We start from the raw sequence: 16,573 nt of genomic DNA, 5'->3' as shown, positions 1-16,573 counted from the left end.
TCAGACAGCGAGGAGCAGCCGGAGGGGACGCAGCCGGTCCAGCCTGACCCAGTGGGGTAAGTAACCAGCTTGGTGTGGGTGAGACGGAGCATCCCCTGGGCCAACAGGGCTGGGGGAAGGGAAGGGGAAGGGGGGGCTCTGAGGGAGCTGGGGGCTCCTTGGGGGTCTGTGCTGGCTCTGCAGAACAACTGGAGTCCACTGGGATGAGCCTTGAGTCCCCCTCATGTCTTCCATGCCTCGGCCTGGTGCTGGGTGCTGCGTGTGCCGAATCCGGCCCTGCCGTGCTGGAAAACACCCGCTGGGTGAGTCAGTGCTGTCAGTGAGGTGTGGGCAGGCAGTGACGGGAGGTGAAATAGATGCAGCCCTGGGACACAGCCATTGCGGCACAACGTCGTTTTCCATGGCCAGGACCGGCAAACCTGCCTGGTGCACGGCTGGGGGGCACGGGGCGCTGTGGCCCCATGCTCGTACACCCCATGTCCGTGCCCTCTCCGGTGTGTGCTGAGCCGGTGGTGGGTGACGTCCCCACGGGTGGGCTCCGTGGGGGGATTTAGGGTGCTGGGAATGGGCCGGGGCTGGGTGGTCCCAGCAAGCACATGGCTGCGTGGGAGGTGTTAATCCTTGCAGCTGCCAGCTGGAGCCGGCACTGGAGCCAGCACTGGAGCCGGCACAGCACCCCCGGGTGCCTCCGGCAGCGGCTCTGCCCCTTGGCCAGGGCGCAGCTGCGCCTGCCGCTCCCCGGGGCGCCCTGGCTGGACCGCTGGCGGCAGCCGCTGGGATCCCTCGCAGGGGGGGGACATGGCTGGGGTTGGGCTGGGACGGGATCCCAGAGCCCCTCGCCTCTTGCCGTTGGAGTTGGAGGCTGAGCCCATCTGACAGACGGTGGCATCCCCACGGGGTGGCTCTGCCTCTGGTCCCGCCAGCTACGGCAGGTGCCAGCCAGAGAGGTCGCCCCGTCCAGGTCAATGTCCCTTTCATGTCCCCCGAGGGCTGTGTCCAGGGCCATGCCACTGACCGTCCCCCCATCTTTGCAGGAGCCCAGGATGAACGGCTCGGCGTCGGGGCCGCTGCTGGCTGAGCACCCCGGCGAGTGCATGCCCAGCGACCCGCTGCAGTTCGTGCTGGTTCCTGCTGTCTACTGCCTGGTGCTGTGCGTGGGGCTGCCGGGCAACCTGGTGGCCTTGCTGGTCTTCCTGCAGAGCGGCAAGGTGAGGAAGGCCATCCGCATCTACCTCATCAACCTCACGCTGGCCGACATCCTCTTCAACCTCACCCTGCCCCTCTGGATCCCCTACTACCTGGCCGGGGGGGACTGGCTGCTGTCAGAGGCTGCCTGCCGCCTGGCCGGGGCCGCCTACTACCTGGCGACCTACAGTGCCATCACCTTCATGGCGCTCATCAGCTTCAACCGGTACTGCGCGGTGCGGGCGGCACGGCGGGAGCTGCCGCTGACGGGGCGCCGGGGGGCCGCGCTGGCCTGTGCCCTGGCCTGGCTGCTGGGGCTGGGCTGCGCCGTGCCCACCTTGGCCACCCAGCAGACCTTCCCCACCCGCGCCGGGACCACCGCCTGCTTTGAGCAGCATGGCCGGCAGCGGGTGTACGCCTACGCCATGGTGGGCTTCTTCACTGCTGCCTTCCTGGTGGTGCTGGGCACCTATGCCTCCATCGCCCGGGCGCTCTCGGTGCCCACCGCCGCCTCACCGGGCTTCCACCGGCAGCAGGCGCGCGCCATGGTGCTGGGGATGCTTCTGGTCTTCGTGGTCTGCGTGGCCCCCTACCACCTCACGCTGGCCCCCTGGGTGGGCAGCCAGCCCCCCGTGCCACTCTGCAGGCCCCCTGCCACCCTGGACATGCTGCACACACTGAGTGTGGCCCTGCTCAGCCTCAACAGCTGCCTCGACCCCCTCATCTACTGCTTCTCCATCCGGCGCTTCCGTGCTGACCTGGGACGGACCCTGCGCAAGATTGGCCGGTGCGTCCCGCTCTCCCCGCCGGCCCCCGCCGTGCCCGTGCCCAGTGCCCGCGCGTCCTCCTTTGCCTCCTCGTAGCAGGGTGGGCGCTGGGGTCCTGCCCCCTGTCTGGCCCAGCACCTCAGTCCCGGTGGGATGGGGTACCTGGCATTAGGCTAAGGATGGGGAGCAGCGTGGGAGAAGCTCTGGCTTCATGCACTCCCCCGCCTCCATCTCTGCTCTCTGCGCATCCCCACGTGCTCTCAGGCCCACGGTTTCTGCTCATGCACAGATCCTGCCCCCTGCATTCACAGGCACTGGGGGGGCTCGCGCAGTGAGGGGGGGCTGAGCTGCTGCAGGTGAGGCTGAGCTGTAGTGGGATGTGGTGAGACAGGACAGGGAGGGATGCCCGGGGTTGGCTGTCCCTGCCCGGGGGGGTCTCTGTCCCCTGGAGACACTCGTGATCAAAGACACCCGTGGCATGAGCTGGGCTGCCCGGGGGGGGCTGTTCGGGGCACTGCAGCCAGCCCCATCCTGCAGCATTCCCGAGCCTTGTGCCTGCATCCCTCCTGCTCTCAGCCAGGATTAAAAATGAATGAGCCAAAGGCTTCCCCGGTCTCTTTGCTGGCGGGCACCTGTGCCGCACACCGAGCAGTGCCAGCACTCCTGTACCCTGGGGCAGAGCCGGGTACAGGGCAGCCCCCAGCCCCCCAGCCCTGGCCCCCCAGCCCCAGCTCAGCCCTGCTCCTGCAGCAGCAGCCTGCGCCAGGGCAGCTCCTGCACAGGGGGGCTGCGGGGCCCTGCTCCCCCCTGCCCCATCCCTGCCCTACCCAGGGGTGGGTGGCCATGGTGGGCACAGCACAGCCCCCAGCCCCGTGCCCGCCGCCCACCTTCCTGGCGGGCCCGGCACGCGGCGGGGGCGGCGGAGCTGGCGCAGGGCCGTGGGCGGCTGCGTGGGTGGAAGATGGTGTTTTCCCAGCTCCGACTCGTTCCTGCCGCTGCCACAGCCTCGCTCCCCGGCGCTGCACGGGTGGGAGCAGTGGGTGCTGCGTAGCCATGCTGGCTCTGGGGGGCCGTGGTGGGGACTGGGATCCAGCAGCTGCTCCCCCAGCCAAAGGTCTGGCCCCCCAGCACAGGGATGTTCTCCAAGCAATCTCCAACCCACCAGTCCCTGGGAAGGAAGCGTGAGGCATCGGGCAGGAGGAGACGGGCTGCCCGGGGACCGCTGGCACAGCCCGGCTCTGGGACGGCTGGGTGATGCTCTTCCTGGCGGTGGTGGGTTAGGAAAGGCTGCTCGGCTGCCAGTGGGGAGGCAAAGGTGTGGGGCAAGGCTGGGCCCTGGGGAGGCAGGGTCTCCATGTGCCATGGGAATCATGCACCCCGTCACTCAGGCAGCCCGCTGCACGGGACACATGGCGTGGGCTCGCAGGACGCCAGGCTGCCTGTGGCACCCGGGCACTTTGCTCTGGCTCCATGCGGCTGTGCCCATGGGCCAGGCTGGGTGGAGTGGGTCTCCGTGTGCCACAGTGCCGTGTCTTGGCAAAGCCGGGACGTGGCCAAGGCTGGCTCTGCTCCACACCCGGCCCTGGCCCAGCCATCTTTGACCACCCGGTTATTCCCCTTTTGAAGTTTATATTAAATTTTAATCCTTTTATATAACTGCTCAGCGGGGTGGGCAGCCCTCCGCTCCCCCCATGCAGCAGGAGCAGCTGTGCGGGTGGCGATGCAGGGTGCTGCAGGGCCTGGCAAGGGTGGGGGCTGGGGATCCCCTCCCAGGGGCAGCAGGATTTTCGGGGGGGGGGGGGGCTCTCTACACGCCAGGGGAGGGGGCAGCCCCAGCTCCAGCTCTGGCTCTGGCTCTGGCAGAGTGCCCTGGGTGGAGGACAGTGATGGGGGCCGCGGGGCTGCTGAGCAGAGCGCCCTGAGCTGGGGGTGGCTCTGCAGAGCCGCAGCGATGGCAGCAGGGCCTGGGTCTGACCGCACGCTCCCTGCAGCGTGCTGCTCTCCTGTTGCCCTGTGCCACCCCGGGGAAACACGCGTGTCCTCCAGCCCTGGCCATCCCCCTGGGTGACTGATGGCATGACCGTGGCTGGGGACAGCCCTGCCTGGTGGCACAGCCAGCTCGGCTAAGGACCGCAGCTCTGGGGCACAAAACGCCTGGACATGCAGCTGCTGACCCCCCCCCCCCGCAGGTGCTTGCCTGAGCTGTGTCCCCCCACGCATCGGGCACGGGCTCCCACGTGGCGTGGCTGGGGGCTTCAGCGCCGGCATGGTGCCAGGGCTGGGCACGTGCTGCGGTGTGGCTCCCGCCACCGCACGCAGCAAGGCGTTCAACCAGGTTATTGTTCCGCTGCACTTCTAACCTGCTCGTGCCGTAATTATTACTATTATTATTATTACTATTGGCAAATTACATGGTGTGGTGCAAGGGGCTTGGCGGGCTGGCAGCCCCCGGTCTGCTGGCAGCAGGCTGGGCCCCTGGGGGGCTGTGCCTTGCCCGTGAGTGTCCCAGTACCCTGCAGCTCTCCCAGTATCCCACGGCTGTCCCGGTATCCCATGGCTGTCCCAGTACCCTACCCCATGGCTCTCCCAGTACCCCATGGGTATCCCGGTATCCTGTGGCTGTCCCAGTACCCCATGGCTGTCCCAGTACCCCATGGCTAATCTGGTGCCGTGTGGCTGTACTGGTACCCCACAGCTATCCCGGTGCCCCATGGCTGTCCCAGTACCCCATGGCTGTCCCAGTACCCCATGGCTAATCTGGTGCCCTGTGGCTGTACTGGTACCCCACAGCTATCCCGGTGCCCCACGGCTGTCCCAGTACCCCATGGCTGTCCCAGTACCCCATGGCTAATCTGGTGCCCTGTGGCTGTACTGGTACCCCACAGCTATCCCGGTGCCCCATGGCTGTCCCAGTACCCCATGGCTATCCCTGTGCCCCACGGCTATCCTGGTACCCCACAGCTATCCCGGTGCCCCACAGCTATCCCAGTACCCCATAGCTATCCCAGTGCCCCATAGCTATCCTGGTACCCCACGGCTATCCTGGTACCCCACAGCTATCCTGGTGCCCCACGGATATTCCAGTACCCCATAGCTATCCCAGTGCCCCATAGCTATTCTGGTACCCCATATCTATCCCAGTGCCCCACAGCTATCTCGGTACCCCATATCTATCCCGGTGCCCCACGGCTATCCGGGTACCCCATATCTATCCCGGTGCCCCACGGCTATCCGGGTACCCCATATCTATCCCGGTGCCCCACAGCTATCTCGGTACCCCATATCTATCCCGGTGCCCCACAGCTATCCCGATACCCCATATCTATCCCAGTGCCCCACAGCTATCCGGGTACCCCAGAGCTATCCCGGTGCCCCACGGCTGTCCCGGTACCCCTCCCTGGCCGGGCAGGCAGTGTGCCCAAGGGCAGGACTGGCTGGCAGGTCCCAGGGTGCCCCCCACCCCGGGGTGCCCCAGGGGATGCCCACGGGCGGGTACCTCCCGTCCCGGTGCCAGCCCACGCCGCGTGCCCCGCCGGCGGCAGGTCCCCGATGCCCCCCTCTCCCCCCCCTCCCCTTCCCCACCCCGGGGGTCCCGGGGTGCCGGGAGGCGGCGGCAGAGCCGCACCGGAGCCATCTTGCGCCGCCGCCGCCCGCTCTGACTCCCGGGGAAAATCCACCGCCGTGTCTTGGCTGCGCCGCGGCGGCGGCTCCGCACCGCTCCGCACCGCTCCGCACCGCTCCGCGCCCAGCCGCGCTGCACTGCGGGGCCGCCGCCACTCGCATGGTGCCGCCGGCCCGGGCCGAGCCGGGAGCAGCCGGGCCGGGGCGGCGGGGCCGGGGGCGGCGGGGCCGGGCCGTCGGGGAGCCGCCCGGCAGCGGCCGGAGGATGTAGGCGGCGGGAGCGGGGTAAGAGCGGCGGGGGGCGCGGGGGGGGCTGTGTCCCGGCGCTGCCCGGGCCGGTACCGCGGGGCTGCGCGCCCGGGGCTGCTGCTGCCGCGGGGGCATCGCCGGCCGGGCGGGGGTCCCGCTCCCGGGGGATCCGCGGTGCCTTTCGGGGGGGGCGGCTCTCCCCACCGGGGCCGTGCGGGACGCCCCCCCCCCCAGGAGACGGGGCGTGTGGCGCGGGGATCCATCCAGCCCTGCCGGGCGGGTGCTGGGGGGAAGCCGGCAAGATGGCTGGGGGCAGCGCAGTGCTCGGCTCAGCCAGCGCGGCGGGTCGGGACCCCGCGGTGGGTGCGGGAGAAGGGGTGCGGGCCCCCCCAGCTCCTGGGGCTGCGGGGAGGGGGCTGAAGCCCCCAGCCCCCCCAGCCTGTCTCCGTGGAAGGTGACAGCAGCCATCCTGGTGCTCTCCCGCTGCAGAGGGCTCGGGCCGGGGCCGGCCAGGCCGAGGACCCCTCCCCAGCCTGGTGGTGTCCCCCCTGGGAGGGCTGCGGGGCAGGGGGACTGGGCGCTGGGGGTCCCGGATCCGGGGCTGCCTCTGGGGGCTGGGGGCTGGCAGGGAGCACGAGCCGAGCTGTGACTCTCCCCGTGCATCCAGGCTCCATGGCACAGCGCAGCCTTGGCAGCCAAGGGGAGCTTTGCGGGGGTCTCTCTCCTCTCGTCACCTGCCTTCCCCTGGACGGTTGAGTTTTGTTGGAGAAGCCGATCTGATCCCTCCACCCTGTGCCAAACCTGCAGAGCAAGTTGGCGCTGGGACCGCTCTCCATCCCGTCTCTCTCCATCCCGTGACATCCAGCCCTGCACATCACCTCCCTCCCAGGGCTGCCCGCAGCGGGTCCCTGCCTGCCCCCCGCGCTGGCCACGAAGCCCCGAGCAGGCAGGAGGGGACAGAGCCAGGCTGTTGGGTGCTGGCTGCCCCCACCAGAGTCCGAGCTGGGAGCAGGTGGCCTCCCTTGGTGTAAATCAGGGCAGGATCTGGCCACCAGCGCAGATTCCCCTTTAGGAAATGGATGTCATTTCCCGTCTATCTCGGTTCCTCGCCCCGGTGCTTCCACTGTCTGCCCGCACGTGTCCACGGCTCCCAGCCCTTGAGGACCCCATCTGCTGGGGGATGGAGAAGGGGGACAGCCACCAGGAGATGGGCACGGCCACGCTCAGGAGGCTGGAAGGCATGTCAGCCCTTTCAAAGCGCTATTCAAGTGCAGGCCAGGCCGAGAGGGAAGAAAATCACCATCAAAGTGACTGTGGAGCATCTGAGCTGGAGGGGCCCTTGGCTCTGGGGGCAGCAAGAGCACTGGCACAAGGCGGTGCGGGCATGAGCCACCTTTGGGGCCACCTTGGGGGTTGTTACCCCACCAAGCCTGGGCACCGGGACTGGCTCCAGGCATCCCTGCTGTGGGGAGTGGGTGACGCAACCATGGTGTCCCCACGGGCAAGCAGGCTCCAAGCCCCTGGTGCCCAAATCTCCCTCCTGAGTGCCAGGGCTTGTGCTGTGGTGTGGGCCGGAGGAGCAGCCCCCAGCCCTCCTGCCAGCCTGGGCAAGGCACGGGGAGGGAGTGCAGGGTGGTGGGGAGCACAGGCTGGGTGTCCCTGGGGGGGCTTCCTTCAACCTCCCCATCACCAGCTCAGAGGTAGCGTCGTGCCGGGACCTGCGGGACACAGGGCCTGGGCAGGAGCCCCGAGGCTGGTGGCTGCGCTGGTGTGAGTCTCCACAGGTCTGCCCACCCATGCAGGCAGGATCAGGCCCTGAGCTGGGGTCTCATGCCCAGGTGCTGCTGCTGCGGCTGGGGCTGGAGCTCCAGATCCAGGTTTTGCAGACACTTGTGTCTCTCTGACAAGCTGATCCAAAACCCTGGATCCCACCCAGCTAGAAATTTGGATCTGGAGCCAAAGGTGACTCTTGGCCCTTATTGCCATCACGGGCGAAGCTAAAATCTGGATCTGAGCGGCGACGCGAGGAGCCTGGATCCAGCTCAGGAGCTGAATGTGTGGCTTGTGTTCCTTCTGCCCACCAAATTGGATTTCCTGAAATAGCCTGTTGAAGACCAGAGCACGGCAGGGACTGAACGACAGGTCACCAGGGGTGTGGAAGCCCCACCAAGATCCTGGCTGCTTGCTTCAAGACGTTGGCAGCCGGCAATAATAGTAATATACGGTGCCATTGCCGGGAGAGTGCAGCGCTGGAGAGCTAAGAATAGCAGGCGAGACGTGCCGGCAGCTGGGGGACTCGCCGGGAGGGCCGGGGGTGCACGGGTGGATGTGTCCTGGCAGACATCCCGGTCATGGGGTGGATGGAGGTGGCAGCCTGTATCCCTCACATCAGGGAGGGCATCCCCGCGGTGCAGGTGGCATGGGGCATGGCCAGTGCCAGTGGAGGACAAGGGGAGGGGGACGTGCCAACCCTGCGTAGCGCCCTTCAGCGTGGCCTCGGGGCTCCGGCACCCCTGGGTGTACAGCCTGGGCTGCCAAAGTGGCCGTGGGATGGTGGCCCTCTTGATGGCCCTGGGATGCCCAGTTCCCTTATGAGCAGCAGCATGGGGAGGCCGCCCCAGGAGACAAGGAGGAGGCCAGGCTCTGAGCTCAGCACCCCTCACTCACCTCCCCCAGGCTGGGCAGGATCGAGCCCCTTCTGCTGTCCCTGCCCTGCCCGGCGGTTCATCCCAGGGCCGTACGGCGCTGGCCGTGGGGGGACACAGAGGGCATGGCTGCCATGGGCACGCGAGCCAAGCCGCGGGGGGCCCGGGCTGCTCTCTGCCAGCCGTGGCAGCGGCACGTGGCAGCAGAGCAAGTGCCCGTCAGATTAAGGAGAATTAATTTGTACTTTCCCTGTTTCCACGGGGCTGGGGGTGCTGCGGGCAGCTGGTGTCCCCCTCCTGCAGCAGCTGTGCTCCTGCAGCTCCCATGGCAGCACCTCTACAACCTGCCCTCAATCCTAATTAGATTTCTCACATCGCCCCCCCCCCCCCCCCCCCAGCTCACTCCTCCCCAAATGCTGGAGTGGGAAGGAGCCATGACATGGTTTCTGATCAGCTTCTGAATTCAGATTTCTCTGGGCTGTCGGTGGAGGAGGCTTCTCACAGCCTTTGTCTGGTGCTGCCGGAGCAGGGTGCTGCTCTGCGCTTCCCCTCGATGCCGTGGCGGCAGGTGATGCTGGTGCCCTGGGGAGACCCTACAGAAACACGGCGCTGGGGGTGAACTCACCAGCACCCACGGACCCCGCCGTGCACGGCTGAGTGGGAGCCCGGGCAGGCGGCATCCGTGCTGCAGCCCCGCTCCGCTGGGTGCTGGGGCTGCCGTGCTGGTGGTGCCATGCTGGCTGCTCCTGGCAAGCACCGAGCGCTGCTGCTGCTGTTTTCCTGGGGCTTGTTCTGCCTTGCTCCTGGGGGACCGGGCGGCTGGTGCGGGAGCTGGGCACCGTGCCCGTCCCGGTGCGGCTCCACTGCGGCCGGTGTATTGCTGGGTTTGGCTCCTTCCCCGGCACCCAGGCCTTGTCGGCAGCGAGTTGTGGCTCTGAGTGAAGCCAGGGGATGCAAACACTTCCCAGCGCTGCCAAGCCCCAATTAATAGCCTGTGAATCATGATGCCGTTGGAAGAACAGATGTTTGCGGCGTGGTTGCCAGCACTCGGTGTTTCACTGAGGGTCTGTTTGGCCTTAAACTGGCAGCTTCGGAGGACAGGCGGTGGCAGGAGCCTCTCTGCCTGCCTGATCCTCTCCCCTCAGCAGGGCCGGGAGCCATTTGGGCTGGAAATTAGCTGAAGTTTTTGGTGGGCAGAGCGGAGCGGGAGAACAGCCTGTCCGTGGGCGTGTGGGGGTGCCGCTTTGGAGCGAGGACTGCGAAAGCTGAAGGTACTGAATCCCGACGTGATGCCCAGTGGGGGACCTGCTGGTGTCCTATCCCCAGTGCTGTGGCCTTGGCCCAAGGCACCCCCTCCCCATCTCCCCCAGGGGTGGAAGAGCTGTGGTCGCACTGGGGGCTCTGGGCCCAGTGGTTTGGAGATGGTGAGCTGGCTGTTAGTGGGGAGATGCTGCATGTCTTGATGTGGCTGTTCCTGCCGTGGTGGTGCAGCTCGGCTGGGTCGGTGTGCCCAGCTGGTGGGTCGGGGCGAGACCCCGTGGAGGTGGATGCGCCCTGGGTGCCTTTGGTGCACCTGAGCTGAGGGTGTCTCAGTGTTTCATGTCAGGGCATGTGTCTCTCTGGGCTCCCCCATGTCCTCTGGGTGGGGGCAGCTGGGGACATCCCCATGGTGGAGGAGCTGCAGTGGGTGCTGGTGGGTGTTGGGGGTGCGGGCACGCAGGGAGCCGGCAGAGTGAGGGCTGCACGCAGGTCCTGCGGGGTGCAGAGGTGCATGGGGATCTGTGGGGTGGGAGCAGCGGGGTGCACGTGGCTGTGGGGCCATCCAGATGCACAGGGATGCAGCAGCGGTGTGGGGTGGCTGTGTGTCCATCCTGGCATGTGGGGCTGCGTGTCCGTGTATCCATCCCAGTGTGCGGGGCTGCGTGTCCATCCTGGCGTGTGGGGCTGTGTGTCTGTCCCAGCATGCAGGGCTGTGCGTCCATCCTGGCGTGTGGGGCTGTGTGTCTGTCCCAGCATGCAGGGCTGTGTGTCCATCCTGGCGTGTGGGGCTGTGTGTCTGTCCCAGCATGCAGGGCTGTGCGTCCATCCTGGCGTGTGGGGCTGTGTGTCTGTCCCAGCATGCAGGGCTGTGTGTCCATCCTGGCGTGTGGGGCTGTGTGTCTGTCCCAGCATGCAGGGCTGTGTGTCCATCCTGGCGTGTGGGGCTGTGTGTCTGTCCCAGCATGCAGGGCTGTGCGTCCATCCTGGCGTGTGGGGCTGTGTGTCTGTCCCAGCATGCAGGGCTGCGTGTCCATCCTGGCGTGTGGGGCTGTGTGTCTGTCCCAGCATGCACGGCTGTGTGTCCATCCTGGCGTGTGGGGCTGTGTGTCTGTCCCAGCATGCGGGGCTGTGTGTCCATCCTGGCGTGTGGGGCTGTGTGTCTGTCCCAGCATGCAGGGCTGTGTGTCCATCCTGGCGTGTGGGGCTGTGTGTCTGTCCCAGCATGCAGGGCTGTGTGTCCATCCTGGCGTGTGGGGCTGTGTGTCTGTCCCAGCATGCAGGGCTGTGCGTCCATCCTGGCGTGTGGGGCTGTGTGTCTGTCCCAGCATGCGGGGCTGTGTGTCCATCCTGGCGTGTGGGGCTGTGTGTCTGTCCCAGCATGCAGGGCTGTGTGTCCATCCTGGCATGCATGGCTGCATGTCTGTCCCAACATGCAGGGCTGTGCGTCCATCCCGGCGTGCGTGGCTGCGTGTCCGTCCATCCCTGTGCGTGGCGATGCAGCAGGGCGGTGCGTACGGGGTGCTGCGTGGGCGTGCGGGCGCTGCTGGCGTGGGCAGCCCCTTCCCGGGGGTGCGTGGCGGTGCGCGGGGGTGGCCGGAGCGCGCCGGGGAGCGTGCGTGGGTGTGTCCCCAACGTGCGGGGGCGACGGCTCCGCCACCGCCTTGCGCTTGCTGGAAGGTGCCGGTGTCGGAGCGTGGCCACCGCCGCGCCGCCGTGGGTGGCCGTGACCCCGGGGCCACCTCCTGCTGGGCTGGTGGCCGCTCGCTGCACGGCCTGGCCGCGGCATGGGCAGCCCACAGGGATTGTGGAGGAAGAGAGCGAATCCAGCCGCCGTGCCGCTTCCATCCTTCGGCTCCTGCCGAGCCCGGGCGGGCAACTTCATGGCTTAGCAGCGGTGGCAGGGTGAGTGGGGCGGTGGGCGCAGGAGAAGGGGCTGCTGGGTGGGAGGGGAGTGGGTCTGGCTCTGTGCAGGGGGGTCCATGCCTTGTAGACCCCCTCTCCCGGGGCAGCCCTGCTTTGTTCACAGAGGTGCAGCCCAGTGCCCCCAGCCCCCAGCCCGGGCAGAGCGGGAGCCCCCCCCCCCCCGCGCCGGTAGCCTGCAGCCCCTCGGAGCCTTTTCTAACCCTTTCCTGGCCGAATCCTCCTCCCTGGCAGCCACCCCCTCGTCTCGGTGTGCAGCGTATGGCTCCCAGCCAGCCCTCGCCCAGACAAGCCCCGGCACAGCCTTGAAGCTTGCCCGGCCGGGATGGGGAGTTCCCAGCCCAGAGATCTCTCCTGCCTTTCCCTGCAACCCTGTGCTGGGCTGGGGGCCGTGTCTGCTGGGGTGGGGGGCTGTGCGTGTTGTGGGGGGTGTGCCGGGACTGGGGGCCAGGGGCTGTGCACACTGGGGCTGGGGGCTGTGTGCGCTGGGGCTGTGCATGCTGTGGGTGGCAGCCTGGGCTGTGCCTGAGCTTGGGGACGTGGTGCGCTCAGCCCTGGGGACACGGGGGTCTCAGCGCAGGTATTTGCTCAGGATGAGGGGGGTGAGACCCCCTTGCCCCAGGCCCAGCGCTCCCTGAGCTGTGCAGCACTGAGGTCTGTGGCTGGCTGCGGGGCAAGGGGGGAGCGGGCCGTGTAGGGGGGAGGCTTTGCTGCGTGCTCAGAGCTGGGGAGACATGCTGGCCTCCCCCGAGCCCCCCCCGGGGTCGGTGTTGATTTGCCTGCCCGTGGCTTTCCAGGGAGCTGAGTCCCAGGACGGCCAGGCCAAGCGTGTCCTGGAGTGGGGCAGGGTCCCCTCTGTGGTGTCTGTGTGTTGGCCCGTGGATGGAGCTGGGGACCCCCGGGTCTGCCTGCCTGCCAGATGGCTCTGCTGCCGGGGAGTGGCACAGCTGGTGCCAACATCTGTGCTGTGAGCCCTGCCTGTCTTTGGTTTGCTCCTTGGCATGATCACGCTGGCAGTTCGGTCCCCCCGTACCTCTCCCTGGTTTTCCCCCACCACCTTGCCTCTCCATGAGACAAACCTGTACTCTCTGGTGGGTTTTATTAGAGGGGAAACTGAGGCAGGAGGGAGGGAAGTAGCAGAGCCCTCCTCCGATCCCCATCATCCTCAGGCTCAATCCCACGCCTCACCCTGGGCTGTTTTTTCCTGCTGAGTGATGCCAAGAGCTGGGGGGGAAGCAAGGCTGTCCCGGAACACAGCTCCTGGCCATGTCTGCCCTGGGCGCTGGAGCCGCCCAGCTCCTCCTGCTGCTGCCTGGTGCGGCCCTGGCCTGGGGCTGCAAGAGGGGCTGGCGGCAGGGCTGCAGGGTGGCTGCCTGTGGTGGCAGTGGTGGCTGTGGTGCCCATAGTGGCTGTGGCAGTGGTGGCCGTAGTGGTCGTGGTGGCTGTGGTGGCCATGATGGCTATGGCAGTGGTGGCCATAGTGGCCATGGTGTCCATGGTGTCCATGGTGGTGGCAGTGGTGGCCATGGTGACTGTGGCAGTGGTGGCCATGGTGGTGGCCATGGTGGCCGTGGTGGTGGCAGTGGTGGCCATGGTGGCTGTGGCAGTGGTGGCCATGGTGGCTGTGGTGGTGGCTGTGGTGGCCATGGTGGCTGTGGCAGTTGTGGGCATGGTGGCCATGGCTGTGGCAGTGGTGGCCGTGGTGGCCGTGGTGGCAGTGGTGGCCATGGTGGCCGTGGTGGTGGCTGTGGTGGCCATGGTGGCTGTGGCAGTGGTGGCCGTGGTGGTGGCCGTGGCGGTGGCGGCCGGGCGCTGTCCGCGGTGCTGATCGCCCCACGCTGCGTGGCCAGCCGGGACCCGGCAGCGCGTCCCCCCCAGCTCCCCTGGGGATGCCAATGGGTGCGCTGGGGCTCGGGGTCCCCCCCTCCCCGGGGACATCCCGGCCCGACGCTGGCCTTTGATGTGCAGCAGCTCCAGACAGGGCTGGCAGGACGGGCAGCCACCCCCCGGCCGTGCCCGCCACCCCCCGCCCTGCCTGCCAGGCTGGGCACGGCTCATGGTCCCGCTGCACAGGTCGGACAGGGACAGGGCACCGCCAGCCGGGCCGGCGAGTGGGGCAGGGCAGAGCAGGGCACCTGGGGACATGGGCCACCAAGGCTCCGTCACGCCCTGCCAGATTTGGGGCAGGCAGAGGAGGTGCTGCCGGCTCTGCTCGCAGCACCCAGGTGCGCGCAGAGTGGCCCATGTGGCGTGCCCGGGCCAGCACCGCTGCCTGGGGACACCGTGCCCACCTCCCCCGCCCGAGCCGTGGCCCCCACCACAGCACCGGTGTCAGCGCTCCCAGAACAAAATGTCAAACCATGCAAATGAGACTGCGGGAGCGGCTGATTGAAGGGCCCTGCCCCGCCTCAGAGTTGCAATCAAATATGCAAATGGCTCCCGAGGAGGCTAGTGAAGGCTATTAATAGTGGGGGATGAGGCTGTGAGAAAGCACGGTGTTCCTTGAGAGGATGAGGCTGGGGGCTGAGCTGGTTCTGCTTGTCTCTCTGCCTGGCACGTGCCACCTGGGCAGGCACCCACCCCGCTGCCGATGCCCCGCACGGGATGTCGGGTGGTCCCTGTGGGGACCCCACGGGCACCAGGTATCGCTTTATGGTTTTGGCCACCATGACCCTTGGCGGGGCGGGTGCTGCCGGTGTGCCCGCGCTCCTGCCCGCGCTCCTGCCCGCGCTCCTGCCTGGCATCCTGCGCCGCCGCGGTGTGTCTCTGTGCCCAACCGCTGGGAAACCCCGCGGGAAAATTGCACTCGCTGAAAACGCCAGGCTGAGATTTCCCCCTTGGGGAGTCTAACCTCAAACAAGGAGGAATTAGGTACCCGGGGGACCTGGGCACCGCTGCGGGGGTGACAGTGGCTCAGTCTGGCGGGGGGAGCTCAGCCTGAAGCAGGCGTCACAGTTGCGGTGGAGGGAGGGAGGAGGGGGCTGGGGAGGGCTCCTCCTGGCCCCCATCCTTCACCCTGCGCTTTCATCTCCTATTCTCTCTCTTGGTTTCCTTCCGTTGCCATCAAGGCGGAGACGTCCCTCTCCTGCCAGCTCCAGGGTGAGCACGATGAGGCAGGTTCCCACCGTGCTGTCCCCAGTGTCCCCAGCTGGTGCAGGGGTCTCTGTGTGTTTGAGCCCCCGCCGCAGCCCCTCCACCCCATCTCATGGGTCTCAGGAGCTGGGAACCACCTGACCTTTTTAGAAAACTGTGGAAGTAAGACTGGAGACAACAGTAACTAATTACTTAAAATCTGAAACTGGAATAATTAGCCCAATTAACAGTCTCAGGTGACGTCTTATTCCATCTGATAACGGCCTGAGGAAGAGGGAAATTAATTAACCCATCAGCCTGACATTTGTAGGTCACCACCGGCTCCTCCTGCCTGTCCGGGCTGGAGCAGGGATGGTTTGGGGGTGCCCATCCCTCTTGGTGCAAGAGGTCTGCGTCTTTTGGGGGTCTTGGTGCAGGGAAGGGGGTTGGAGGTGAGCCCTGATGCCAGCCAGAAGAGATGGGTTGGGGGCTGGCAGGTGTGGGGAGAGGGTGCCCTGCTCCGAGGCTGGGGTGATGAGCACTGGGATGGGGCTCGGCATCCCCCGGGAACGCTACCAGCGCAGGTTTGTTAGTAGAGATGGCAGCTGTAGGCCTTTAAGGTTGCTGTGGAAACGGTGGTGTTCGTGACCGGGAGGAGCCTCCTGCTTTCCAGGCAGGGCCCCCCCATCACTGTGGGATGGGGACCCCCACCCCAGACACCTCGGACCACACAGACTCCCACGTCTGGGGAGAGACACGGCGAGGGCATGGCTGTGCATACGCAGGCGTTGGGTGTGCAGCTCCCTGCAGGCCAGGCCCCCTCCCTGCCTGCATGGACCCCCCCCAGCCCCAACTCATCCTTGGCGTGGCCGGTGGTGCCAGGCAGGGCTGCACACGCATGCACACGCATGCACACGCATGCATCCCTGCACGGTGCGGGCTGCCAGCGTGCGCACCTCCCTGAGCAGCACAGCTGTGCCCCTGCACCCCCTGGGGACCCCGTCCTCACACCTCCGCCGGCACGCGGCCGTGCACGCTGCCAGCACTGGAGCGTGCACATGTGCCTGCCTGCGCCCCAGCCTGGCCCCGGGGCCCCGGTACCGTGCTGCCTGTCCTCCCTGGCGTGGCACGGGGTGCAGAACGTGCCCAGGCAGAGCCCCCGGCTGCAGCCCCGCGGGCAGCTCGGTGAGGCCTCGGTGCTGCTCTCAGCTCTTGGAGTTTTAATGAGGTAAATTGTATAAAAGGCTCAGTTTGCCCTAAATGCCCATCCCTGCGTGAAGCTGCTGCAGCACAGCCCTGACCCACCTTGGGAGCTGGGCAGGGGGCTAGGGGCTGGGCATATGCTCTCGGCCTGTGCACGTGGCAGTGCTAGGAGGAGGAGGATGATGAAGGCGTTTTAGCACATTTGCAATCATTTCCCTCCTCCCCCCCAGGTTTACAGCTTACCTCAGCGGCTTATCAGCCTCCAATCTCATTAAATCAGGCAAATTGTAACATCTGATATTTTATGGAGATTAAGGTGTGCGCCCAGACTCTATAATTATCAGCAAAGATGTATTTACAATACCTTGTTGCTAGTAAACAAAAAATAACTTCAGATCAAAGTGCTTTAACAGAGAAATAAATCTGCCCACAGAGCCCCGCTGTGGCGCACAGCATGGAGACGTCGGCGCTGCCCGCGGCGGGTGGGCATTGCTGTGGGATGCGTGGGGGGTGGTTCGGGGATGTCCCTGGTCCCACGTGGCTGCTGCAGGTCCTGTGTGCTGGGGCCATCCCCAGGCTCGTGCCCTGTGCTTGGGTCTCCCTTGCTGGCATCTCCCATGGGTGCCCGGTGGCTCTCACCTCTCCGACCAC

The 16,573-nt window shown here is 66.8% G+C and overlaps 2 protein-coding genes across 4 annotated transcripts in view; both read left to right on the top strand.

The window, feature by feature from the left end:
- The first annotated feature begins 20 nt into the window (after positions 1–20).
- LOC130146906 (platelet-activating factor receptor-like) lies at positions 21–2,215 on the top strand. The gene is made up of 2 exons (XM_056333528.1): positions 21–56; positions 1,035–2,215. Exon 2 carries the CDS (start codon positions 1,044–1,046, stop codon positions 2,046–2,048), a length of 1,005 nt encoding a protein of 334 aa, XP_056189503.1. The 5' UTR covers positions 21–56; positions 1,035–1,043; the 3' UTR covers positions 2,049–2,215.
- A 3,369-nt stretch (positions 2,216–5,584) lies between these two features.
- Positions 5,585–16,573, top strand: part of DLGAP3 (DLG associated protein 3) — a 28,739-nt gene continuing 17,750 nt past the window's right edge. For 2 of the 3 annotated variants that reach the window (XM_056333441.1, XM_056333443.1), the window contains exon 1: positions 5,585–5,858. The gene's annotated coding sequence lies outside the window, so the exon portion shown is untranslated. Of the gene's footprint in view, positions 5,859–11,088; positions 11,630–16,573 lie in introns of those variants that run through there. The other variant, XM_056333442.1, reaches the window with a different exon arrangement.

This window comes from Falco biarmicus, chromosome 3 (genome assembly GCF_023638135.1).
Source record: "Falco biarmicus isolate bFalBia1 chromosome 3, bFalBia1.pri, whole genome shotgun sequence".
Classification (NCBI taxonomy): domain Eukaryota; kingdom Metazoa; phylum Chordata; class Aves; order Falconiformes; family Falconidae; genus Falco; species Falco biarmicus.
This window is presented reverse-complemented; position numbering and strand designations above follow the sequence as displayed.

What these genes read in the sequence shown, in the direction of transcription:
- LOC130146906 (XM_056333528.1), top strand. Translation starts at nt 1,044, where the DNA reads ATGAACGGCTCGGCGTCGGGGCCGCTGCTGGCTGAGCACCCCGGCGAG.